Source organism: Arvicola amphibius, chromosome 9, assembly GCF_903992535.2.
Source record: "Arvicola amphibius chromosome 9, mArvAmp1.2, whole genome shotgun sequence".
NCBI lineage: Eukaryota > Metazoa > Chordata > Mammalia > Rodentia > Cricetidae > Arvicola > Arvicola amphibius.
In genome coordinates, this window is record NC_052055.2 from 68,114,837 (window position 1) to 68,127,395 (window position 12,559).

At 49.0% G+C, this 12,559-nt stretch overlaps 1 protein-coding gene across 2 annotated transcripts in view; it reads left to right on the forward strand.

Moving 5' to 3' along the window:
- The window catches only part of Daam2 (dishevelled associated activator of morphogenesis 2), a 114,902-nt gene that overhangs the window by 89,300 nt on the left and 13,043 nt on the right, over window positions 1–12,559 (forward strand). For both annotated transcript variants that reach the window (XM_038341550.1, XM_038341551.1), the window contains exons 15-18: window positions 4,175–4,282; window positions 7,695–7,801; window positions 8,845–8,929; window positions 12,351–12,457. In XM_038341550.1, coding sequence (XP_038197478.1) covers window positions 4,175–4,282; window positions 7,695–7,801; window positions 8,845–8,929; window positions 12,351–12,457 — 407 coding nt within the window. The remainder of the gene's footprint in view (window positions 1–4,174; window positions 4,283–7,694; window positions 7,802–8,844; window positions 8,930–12,350; window positions 12,458–12,559) is intronic.

The following is a 12,559-nucleotide window of genomic DNA, read 5'->3' on the forward strand; positions in this document are numbered from 1 at the left end:
GATGTGGCTGTGTATGTCATTAACCCCAGCACAGGGGGACAGAAACAAGAGGATTCCAGGAGCTTGTAAGCTGGCCTAACCAGAGTGACAAGCTTTCATTTCAGTGAGAGACCCTTACTGAAAGAATGAGCCAGAGACGATGAAGGGAAAATGGTGTTGCCTCCTGAGGGCTTTGGATCTGACTGATTAGGATACGTAGCCTGAAGTGCTAACAGATCTGGAAGACGGGCTGAGAGATGGCTCGCCCTAACCAGTCCTAATGCGCCTCTAACTGTGCCACCCATGGAGATCATGCCCCTGGTCTGTTACCTTGGTTTCATTGTCCAGTGTGGACACTAAGGTCCTTCTACGGGCTTCCCAGCCAGGGTGGAAACACGGAGCGTGGATACAGCCCACTCCATTTCATGAGTTGCTAAAGCATTCAAGCCACCTGTAAGAGCATGCGCAGCTAGATGCGTACAGCTCCAACCTTCTCTAGGCAGCAGCTGCGTTGTGCATGTGCAGATTTCTGATGGGCAGGGAGAAAGCCATAGGCCAGAGCACAGGAGCAGGCAAAAGACAGTCCAGAGCCTAAGGCCAGAGTCTGTGTGGGAAGCAACACATGGTAGCTTGTTAATATGCTCAAAACGTTTCAGCTCCTGTACTTGCGGCTTATAAATTTTTTTTAATGTAGCAAGTTTGGGGCCAGTGAGATGATTCAGTGTACAAAGATGCTTGCTGCTCGGCCTGAGAACCTGAGTCAGATCCCTGGAGCCCAGAAGGTGGAAGGAGAGAACAGACTCCTCGATATGTGTGTCATGGCATGTGTGCCTCCCCCAAAATAAATAAATGAAAAATAACTTTAATGGATGTGAAGGACTAGATAGATAATTCATTTGGAACACTACTTGTCATGTAAGCCCAAGGACCTGAGTTCGATCCCTAGCATACATTTTCTTTTTCTGAAAAAAAAGAAAAGAAGAAAATGAGAAAAGTTGGACATAATAGCATGTTCTTGATCCAAGCCCTGATGAGGTAGTGACAGGAGGATTTCTGAGGCTTGGCTGCCAGCCAGCCTAGCTTACTTAAGTTCCAGGACGTGAAAACCCTTGTCTCAATAAAGAAGGTGAACAGCTCCCAGGAAACAACACCTGCAGCTGATCTGGTCTACGTATGCACAGTACACACATGTGCATGGACACACATGTGCACAGACATGCCTCTATATATGTATACCCACATATACCTGCACACACCCACACATATGCATACCCTCCCATGAAATGTATTAAATTGTAGGATGTGGCAGGCATTAATAAAATACAGTCAAGGACTGGTAGCTTGCTGTGTAAGTCTCCTGGCGTGAGTTCAGCCCCAGAAACCACCCAGAAAGGTGGAAGGAGGCAGCTGACTCTATGAAGTTGACCTCTGACCTCCACATGCACATGCTGTGGCACAAAAATGCCTGTGAACACACATCACACAAACAACAACAGTAAAAGAAAGAAATACAGGCAAGATCACCAGCAGCTTCTCTGATGTTGGGATGCTGACCTTTGTGCTTTGGGGTTTCTCTGTGATCCAGTGTTAACACAGGCTACACAGTTCTCTCGGGACCCAGAGAGAGTGGAGTACCCTTCCTAGATCCATGGGGCAGAAGCACACGGAGTGATATTTGAGAGCCTACAATTAATCCCAAGCTTTTAATTTTGTCACAGGGCAGATGATTTAAGTATTTCTGTAAATTGGGGGAAAGGTTCACCACAATGCCCTCCAAAGGATAGTTGTGAGGATTGACAGCATACTATTTAGAACGCACTCTGATGTGAACAGAGTGGAAAACGCGTGTACTCTAAGTATGTCACCATGATTCTCATGTCAACAAAGTTGAACTATACTTTCCTGAGACTCAGTTTCCCATTTGGGCTATAGGGTTGAAATAATATCCTTCCATTTGCCCACAGATCACATAATAGCAGGGCCAGAAATGTCAGTCAGTGGGTCTGTTGGGCCCCAAAGGCGGTACCCTGTGGGGGAACCATCGTGAAGCATGATCCTGGGAAAAGGCTCTGTGGAACTTCTGTGGCTATCTCCTGGGGTCAGAAGTCCCAGGAATCTAGGCTAGAGATGACAGCGTTGGAAAAATTAAACTGGGGAATTATCATCCAAGATGGATTTACCAGGGTGATATGTTGGAAATTATGGTCTGATGATTATGAGAAAGGGCCCTACCTCACTCAGCTCCAAACCCCACGATGTTTCCATGAAGGACTGAAAGCCCTGGCAGATGTGGGGAATAGTCTGTGTTTGTAGCAGTGGCTGTTGAGATGACTGGTTTGTCATGTTAAACACACAACTATTTCATCCCTCCATCCTTGCTCTGAACTCCACAAGAATACAAAGGACTGGAAGCTTCATTCTTATGGGCCTCCTCTTCCCCACCCCTACCCAGATCCCCCATTGCTTCAGCTGGCTCCCCTCCCTGCCTTCCTGACTCAGTTCCCCATCTCATCCTCTTGCTCTGTCCCCCACATTTTCCTTTCCAGGAGTCCAGTTTCTTTCTCTAGCCCCTTCCTCTATTCTACATATGCTCTTAGATGTACATACACACACACACACACACACACACACACACACACACACAGTGGTTGTTTCCACCATGAAAAGAATGTGTCTGTATTGGCTTTGGCTAGTTGCCTATATCCCTTGCTGCTGCGAGCTTCCCAGCCCAGCATTCCACACGAGGGTCCCTGGCCTTCGAAAGGCCACAAGAATGTCTCCTCCCTCTTGACTCTGGCCTAGCCTCCCCTTTTCTGAGTTTAAGAAAATAAAGATGAGGGAAAGGTAGTGTCTCAAGTCTGAGGAGGAGATGTCGCAAAGGGTGCAAGGATGGTTGCCTGACAGGCTGTAGTGAGGAGCTGCGGGCTGCGTTCCCGCCGCCCAGCTTTCTGCCTCCTGGCTAGCTTATGCCCCGAAATAACAACACACAAATTGTATTCTTTTAAAGACTGCCTGGCCCATTATTTTCAGCCTCTTACTCACATCTTGACTAACCCATATCGAATAATCTGTGTAACACCATGAACGGTATCTTACCCAGAAAGATTCAGCACATCTGACCTGGTTTCATTGCATCTCTCTCTGAGGAGAGGCATGGCCGTCTGCCTCAGAGAGGAGAGGCTGGGCAATTTTCTGAGCCATCTACCTCACTTCCTTTTTCCTGTTCTGTCTACTCCACCCACCTAAATGTTGGCCAATCAAATGGGCCAGGCAGTTTCTTTATTAGCCAATGGGAATCCTCCATCAACAGGCCTTTGGACAAATGAAACCAGGTGATGGGAGATTGTTGTTCCAAAGACTAATGCTACAGATGAGACAAGGAATCCTGGAGGAAGGGCCGCACAGAGAGAAGTGCTCCTCTATTCCGTGCTTGTCCTCCATGACCCTGTCCTGTGGACCATCAGCATGATATTATAAGGTTGCTGGGGAAGTCTGGCCTTCTGTAGACTCTAGCACAAGGGTCCAAAAATAGGGGACATTGCCTCAAGTGAGGGAGCTGGGAACTGTCAATTTATGGGTCCATTGCAATCATAAAAGATGGGGACACCTTCCCTGGCTCTGAGCAACAGGAAGTTGAGCCAAGTTGCCGATCTGAACAAAGTTAGTACATGGGGCCAGCACGTCCCAGCTTTTGACATGTGTCCACTTTCTGGGAATCTGGGGAAGTAAGAACAAGAGACTGGGAAAGAAAATGCCCATCTCAGATCCGGGGCGTGCACTCTACGCACAGGCACAGATAGTCCCACACGTGTGCGAGCCGCAGTGCTCCCAGGGACTCCAGTCAGAGCCGGCCTGCATGGTGCCCTTGGAGCAGTGTTGTGTCCTTCTGAAAGAAGCATGGGGTCCCTCCTTTCATTTGTGTGCTCCAACACTCCAGTGGTCCCTGAAACACGTTTGTGTGGCCTAACGTGGAAAGGAGAAAGAAGGAGGAGATTGTCTTCTAGAATATTGAAGAAGTGGGAGGTTGGAGAAAGGGGGTGCTATTGAACCCCTTTCTGGAAGTATGAGAGCCTGGCCGTTGTAACGTGTTCCTTCGGTCTGCCTTTGGGGACAGGTGGGGTTAGGGGAGTGTTGGCCTCTCTGTCATGGAGAAGATGGATCAACCACGGGTTCTTCTCCTTACCCTGAATTTTAGGAGCGCGTCTCTGGCACCGTGTGGAGTGACATCGATGACATGGAGGTGTTTCGAATTCTGGATCTGGAAGATTTTGAAAAAATGTTCTCTGCTTATCAGAGGCACCAGGTAAGACTGTACCCTCTGGTCTCTTGGGTCTTTACTTTCAATCTTCTCTCTCTCTCTCTCTCCCTCTCTCTCTCTCTCTCTCTCTCTCTCTCTCTCTCTCTCTCACACACACACACACACACACACACACATACACACTTTTCCTCTCTGTCCTTTATTTTCCTTCCTCACAGGTATGCTGAATGACTTTATTGGTAATAAGGTTCCATGTTCCTGCTGAGGGCATAGAAATAAACAAGAGTTGCACAGGCCAGTGAGGGGTCACACCTTTTCTGGGGAGGGTATTGTACTTTTGACTTAATGGAAGTAGACCCTCGAACTTGACCTCTATTAAACACTGCTCTGTTTGATTGAGAATTATAGACTATACCTAGTGACTGACATAGCTTTCAACCTACTTTTTCCACCGTTCCTTATACACACACTCATACAATGCACACACTCACACAGGCACACATATGCACAATCACACAATTAGGAACACACACTCACCCACACATACAGGCCCATACACATTCACACATACACACACATGCACACTCTCACATACACACACACACATACTCCTACACACAGGCATACACACTCACACGTACAGGAACATACACATTCATACACACATGTACATGCACACTTCCAATTACACACATGCACTCCCATACATAGGTACACACAGACACACAGACACACACACACACACACACACACACACACACCTACCTCCAGAGATGCTAAGGCTGTAGGGAAGGTGATGGATGCTGCTCCATGCCCCTTCCAGGAATCAGAGCTGGGCCTAAAGGCCGGCTCTGCTCTGTTGAGTCTCTGTATACATGGCCAGTCTTCCGTCCACAAAGAATGGACGGGGTTGGCTTGTAGTCAGAAGCTGGTCTAAAATGACAAGCACTTGTAGGAACTTCCAGGGGTCAGCCTGCGTCTTCCAATACTAAGCAACTCTGACGAGTGGGGCTCTGGAATTTGAGTGCAGCTGTCATGCCTGGGGCCTCCCCCAGGTCCACTTGGTAATGAACAGCTCAGGGGCTCTATGGCCCTTGCTTTCCCTGTGTGTTCTAAGGTTTACACATCCATTCCTAAATCTCTGCTAGGCCCAGGACTCTGGCTCGAGGACTTCTGGTATACTCAGGGGACTTGAGCCCTGTTTGGTGGCTAGGTAGCATCCAGCCTACTTTACTTTCTGCCAAATCTACACCTGGAGATGACACTTCCCAGGGCAGTCAGGGTCAAGGTCTCACGGGGCCTGGCCAAAGGAGTGGTGTAGAGGTGACATCTGGCCTGTCTTGGGGTTCCAGATAAAACAGATGATTATTGATTTGATTTCAATGTGGGTCTCCGTGACGTCTGATCCTCTACAACGAATTCCAAACAGAGTTAAGCTGGCATGGTCAGGGCAGTAGTCAAGACTGTAGGGAAGAGTCACGTGATAACCTGTGCCCTGAGTAAGATGGGGGGTGGGTGTACGACTGTATCAGGTATGGCAAGTCCATTCCTTCTCTTCATTTGTGATGGGATTCTGGACTGGCCTCTCCAGACTCCAAGGCCCTGAGCTGGGCTGGGAGACATGAAAGAGTTTATATGGGCTGTTGAGAAGAATTCGGTCTGAAGACCATCTGATCTGCCTGCTTCAGGCTTCTGAGCCCACTCTCTCACAGCTCAGATAGGTCTCACTCACATCAGAACCAAAGTCACAGGCATCGAGCTAGAGCAATCCTAAAGGCCAAACTGGCCTGGTCACTACCTCTCTGTACCTTAGGACCTTGAGCCATGTGGCAGAGAGAGTCCTGAGTCCCCTCTGTGTCCTGGGTAGGCTCTGAGCTTTTGGCTTCAACTCCATCAGTCCATCAGTGTCAGGAAGAAAGACACAGGACACACTGTGCTCCTCGGTCCCCTTAGACATCAGATAGGCCAAGGGAAGGGGCAAGTTTAAGACTGCCTGCTTCTCCTGCCCCAGGAGATCAGGAGCTTCACAAACATCTGGTTCGAGTCCATGTCCTGATAAAGAGGAACTTCTGGTGGGGAGGAGCACCTTCTGTCCTCTCAGCAGGTTCTTAACAGAGGCAAAGAAAGAACTAGTGCTCAAAGCTGGGGGTCCCCGTTCTCATATTTGGGGGATACGCGGTTCAACTGGCCCCCCCCCCCCCTGGTCCCAGAGTGGCGGGCTGCCTGGGGTTTACTTGCCCAGTTTCTCTAAGGGCATGCCTGCTTGAGTTGCTGTCCACAACTATTTCTGTTCCTGCTTCCTATTCCTAGGACACAGTGGACAGAATGGGTACCAAGGTCACCCACATTTATCTTGGTGCTTCTGAGTCCCCAGGCTGTTGGCTAACATTGTGCATGTTTAATCCTCTGGTGGCTGTGGCTGCTGCCTGCCTGGGAGCTAATAACTAACATGACTGTCAGCAGGTGAGCCGCTCTCAGGGCTCTGGACCTTCTGTCTCTCTCCCACTGTCCCCGGCTGCCACCCGGAAGTGGGGTCATGAGAGCAGGCTTGCCTGCACTGTCTTCAGCCTTTATTGCTCATCCATGTAGGGTGGCGTGCAGGAGGGTCCCCAGAGAGAGAGAGGAAACGTGAGAGATGGAGGGACTCCAAGCAGACCTCTGCCAGCCGCGGAGGCGAATGTCCGCAGAACGGAGAATGCTTCTAGGGCTCTTGTGTCCACTGCCAGTCCCAAGGCAAGGCTTTCCAGCATGGCTACACATGTCGGGCGCTGCACAACTCCAGAGGGTAACCCCACAGAGACCGGCGTGCCGGGAAGACAGGCCCTGGAGTTGTGTGCCTCGGAACATGTGCTCTGAGAAAGCCCCTAGAGTCATAGCTGTGTGTTAACAGGCTCCTGAGTCCCTGGCCAGGGAAGTCCAGCAGGAGGAAGCTTGGGAGCTTTGATTTTGCCTATTGGCATTCCAGAAGGGAATTCAGTATGGATTCTGCCTTTGTTTTTCCATATGACCCTGTAAAACCCTTTAGCCCTGGCATATTGAGATAGGCTAGAAGTCTCCAGGGTCAGAGACTGTGGCCTTATGGAGGCTGGGATCAGCTTCTCCTCATAAGTTTCAGGCAGCTCCGGGTGGAGGTGGGGGTGTGAGAGGCAACACCATATTGCCTGAGGACACAGAGATCAATCACAGCTTCCATTTGCATGGTTCCTTTCCTGGCTTTCTGAGAGAGGCTGAGCTTGTGTGTGGAGGTGGGCTTTGCTATCCTCCACCCTTCTTAGCCCAGGCTAGTCCTAGATCTCTCATAAGAGTCGGTGGTTAGCAGGCTGCCTCTCCCATCTTCTCTTTCTCTGTCCACTGGGTCAGGGGAATCCCCACACCGAAAGAAAGGAGGCTCGGGGAGGTGGGCAAAGAGACTGGGAGCACCTACCTCAGTACTCCCCGTTTAACTCATCATTTGCAGAAAGAACTGGGCTCCACGGAGGACATCTACCTAGCCTCCCGAAAGGTCAAAGAGCTGTCAGTCATTGATGGCCGCAGGGCCCAGAACTGTATTATTCTTCTCTCCAAGTAAGTGCTCCCCTGTAGCAGAGATGGGTGCCCCCAAGTAGAAGCCCAAAATGGGTGGTGAAGGGGCCGAGATTAGGGTCACTCTGTGGTAGAGTGCTTGCCTGACTGCCCAGCATGCACCAGGCCTGGGCTCATCCAGAGCATTGCAAAATAATGCACATTATGGTTGAGCTGCAGGCCTGGGGAAGGTGGCAGAGGAACCGTGCTGATGCTGGCCTTGCCTCTCTGCTTCCCCAGAGGAGGGGGGAGTGGATGCTAGTCTAGACTCTGTCCTGCAAGCCCATGTTGAGCAGCAGCATGGGGCTCTTCAGACGAGAAACTGGCCTGGCCTCGAGGCTCCTGACATATCAGGAGTGACAGTGAGCATCTGTCAGCAGAGCCTCTCTAAGCCCACGGAGAACCCACTCAGCTGAGGCCTGGGAGCAGCATGACCTCAGTCTGCAAGCATTTCCCTGGGCTGTGGAACAAACAAGCAGTATCTATATTAACAGCACGGCTTCTGTGTGGGGGCCTCCCCCAGGCAGGGTCAGGGGCACCGCCCCAAGCTCTATTCTTAGTGCCGCCTACAGCCTCCTCTGGGACATCTGCCCCCTCTGCCCTCCCACAAGTTCCCTGGCCCGAGTTTCTGCCACTGAGTGGCGGAGGAGGGCTGCTTCCCTAGGGTTCTCAGTGGGTGTGAACATGGGAGGGTGGAAGACAGTGTAGGAGGTGAGCAGGGGCCCCTGGAAGGCTGAAGGGAGCTGGCTGGGAACTGGGCCTTGTCAGAGATGCAAGAGCGAGACTTCTCCCAGAGGAGTTCTGACACCCCGCTGTGTCCTCCCATGGAGATGCTGAAGATATCTGAGGCAGGAGGGAGGGGTGGGGAACTAAAACACTTGTTATTGGACATATGGAGTGCTTCGGACTTCCTCTTCATTAATATTAGAGCCTATCATGAAACTGACCTGGGAAGGCTGTGTGGAGGAGGGAGGAGGGAAGGTGTGCACTGGGGCTGGAGAGAAGGTGAGATCCAGGCCACGCTGCTCAGGGTGTGTTTGTCACAGGTTGAAACTTTCTAATGAGGAGATACGGCAGGCCATCTTGAGGATGGATGAACAAGAAGACCTCGCTAAGGATATGCTGGAGCAGGTGAGGAGCATTGGAGGGAGAGAGGAGCCCAGCCTGGGCAGCCATACTACTTTCTACCCCAGACCAGAAAGGCTGAAATCCTCAGGTGAAGAGACATTGGGCTGGAAGCACTGAGGTTTCCAGAAACTTCCCTGGACTGGGCTTTCCTCTAGAACAAGCTGCCAGACAAGCCTGTAGCCCCTGCAAGGTCTCAATGGTCATTTCCTCCTTAGCTCCTTCCACTTTTATCACTGTGTCCTTTAAGGACCTGGAACGGCAAACAGGCCTGCGGCTGACCGGACTTCATTAAAATGAAGAGTGCTGTTGTAAAGCACGCATGACTTCACTTCCTGGGTTCCATCCCCAGACTGGGTATGGTGTGCACACCTATAATCCCAGATCTGGGATTTGAGGCCAGGCTGGGCTTCATGAGTTTATCTCAACAGAGAAACTGGGCAGCTGGAGAGATGGTTCAGCAGTTAAGAGCACTTGCTGCTCTTGCAAGAAGACACAGGTCCATTTCCTAGCACCCATGTGCTGGCTCACAGCCACCCATAACTCCAGTTTCAGGGGCTGTGGCTCCCTCTTTCCACCTCTGTGGGCACCAGGCACACAGGTGGTACACAGACATATATGCAGACAAAACACCCGTACACATAAATTAGAATAAATTTAAAATCAAGAAAAAGAGCCAGCATCAATCCAAAGACACATATTTTTCCCTTGGGTGATAACACGCCCAGTGTTTTCCAAGCAGACAGAGAACAAATGGCATGTGTTTGCAGTAAGGAGTGCTGCAGATAAACAAAGTGGCAAAAGCCACCGTTTTGAAACTAAGCTAAAAGCCTGAACAAGTGTAGTAAAAGGGAGCGGGCTGCTTCCCACCGCCCAGCTAGCTTAACCCCAGAAATAATCACACAGAAACTGTATTAATTAAATTACTGCCTGGCCCATTATATCTAGCCTCTTCTTGGCCAACTCTCACATCCTGATCTAACCCATTTCTACCAATCTGTGTAACACCATGAGGTCGTGGCTTACTGGCATGAGTCTAACCAGCGTCCATCTCGGGCAGGAGAATCATGGCATCTGCCTGTCTCTGCTTTCTTCCTCCCAGAATTCTGTTCTGTCTTCCCTGCCTACCTGAGTTCTGCCCTATCAACTAGGTCAAGGCAGTTTCTTTAATAACCAATGAAAGCAACACAAATATAGATAGGGCCTCCTACACCATTTCTCCTTTTCAGTTTAAACAAAAAGGAAGGCTTTATCTTTAACATAGTAAAATTACATATAACAAAACAGTTATCAAGCAAGCATTACAGTTACAATATTTATATCTACTTTATCTTTTATTATAACTAAGAAAAACTATATCTATAAATTCTTCAACTCCATCAAAGAGTCCAGAAGGAGATAATATTACTTAAGTAAACAGGAAGTGCATTATAAGCAACTTCCAAAACTCTAGAAATGACAAAGACACCTTGCTTCCTAGACAGTCACCCAAAGTTTTTGTGTACTGTTGGGGCATCCATCTTCAGCCTACAGGCCCATAGTATCCAACAGACATTTCCATGAAGCAGGAAGACAGTTTCAAAGACAGTTCAGTCACTTTCTTCTGTGTCCTGCAGAATGTCTCACAGACTCTTTCATGAAGCAGGAACCCCAAAGGATCATCTCACCTTTCGGCAAGTTCAGCAGTCCTCTCTCTGCAGGTTCTTTATGTCCAGTTCATGCATCAGTCCAGGCAAGAGCAGTTTCTTGCCCAAATGGCTAACCAACTACATTAGGAGCCTCTTCAATGCCCATCTTCCTCTTGAAGTAGATTGGTGCTGCCAGGAGCAGATGTGTCTCATTGTCACGAAAAGCCCTAAATTATTAAAACATCTTAAATGCCATATTCTATAGTATTTGAAAGATATGAAGAATGCCTATCTAACTGAAATATATCTCTATATATCTAGAAAATCTAATTAACATGATTACAAGATTGACTATTATTGATGATTATCCATTAACAACCTATATTTTCTAATTATGCATTACATTTTTAAATAAACTACACAATCATAATAACTTAATCAAGATCAGGAATACATATACATATAACAAAATTGACCATAAATTTATATCGACAAAGCCAAATCCATGCCAATGCAAATTATTCATATCTATATCATATCCCCCTTTAAATGTAAAAGAACATTTGCTTTAAGAAAGATGGTGCCTGGCACCATGAACATATGTGAAGTTCTATCGTCAATAGTCACCAGAGAAACCCAGAAAACCCTAGAAGAGGAGTGTCGCACGCCTACCCACTAGCCAAAATTAAAGACAGGCTTACATTGACAAGAGTGTGACAGAACTGGCATCCCCATGTGGCTCGATTTGAAGAGCTATTTGGCAACATGTTAAGGCAAACGTATGTCAGCCCTGTTGCCCAGGAAGCTCACATTTGGTGCACACTGAAGAGAGGCCACTATGAATATTAAGAGACAAATCCAGCCATAACTATAGCAACTTGACTGAACTCACTAAACCTCCCAACTGAGCATCAATAGGAAAGTGGGCAAACAGATTGTGGTGCATCCTTTCAGTGGAATGCTACTAGGCAGTAAATACAGACAGACTAGTGATGTACAGCATGGGTGAGTCTTAGATGCTATGCTGAGCAGAAGCCAGATGCAAATTAAGCACAGTGACTTAGCTTATTTTCTGTGACTGTGACAAAACCCCCTAGACCAGTTAATCTATACGAGTTTACTTAGCTCATGGCTCTGGAGGCTGGGAAGTCTAAGAGCAGGGTGCTGTGTCTGCTTGACGCCTGGTGAGAGATCAAAGCATGGCAGAGGGCATCATGGGAAGAGACAGAGAAGATGCCATAGCTTCGACTTCTCTTTCTCTTATCAGGCCACTAATGCCATTACTAGGGCCCTACCCTTGTGACCTCATCTTACCCCACCCAAAGGCTCTACTGCCTGATGTCATTAATGGGGAAGTTTCCATATGTAAACTGCAGAGGGACACTTTCCAGCCGTAGCACCAAGACTGGAGAGGTGACTCAGAGGTTAAGAGCACTGACGGTTCTTACAGATGTTTAGTTCCCAGCACCCACAGGTGACTCTAGTTCCAGGGGATCTGCTTCCCTCTACTGGTCACTGCAGGCACTGCACCCACATGGCACATTTAGAGAAAACACCTGAGCTTACTCTGTAGCCGGGCTGGCCTCAAAACTGATGTGTATAGCAGATTGGCCTCGTCTCTCTAGGTAGCTCAAGCTTGCCTTGAGATTGGTATGAAGCCTAGATCGTCCTTGAACTCTTAATCCCCCTGCTGCAGCAGCCCTCCCACTATTAAGCAGAGGCAACGCAGGAGCGTCTCCAACCTCACCCTGTGTGTGCTGCTCAACAGCTTCCCTCCTGACCTCACCTGCTCTTTACAGCTCCTCAAGTTCATCCCGGAGAAGAGCGACATTGACCTCCTCGAGGAGCACAAGCACGAGATTGAGCGGATGGCGCGCGCAGACCGCTTCCTCTATGAAATGAGCAGGTCAGATGGGCACTGGGTACAGCAGGAGGGAGCTAGGCCAGTGGGGCACCAGGGTAGCAGGAGGAGCAGGGGTCTGGTGTCAGCTCTGCCAAGAAAGGGGAG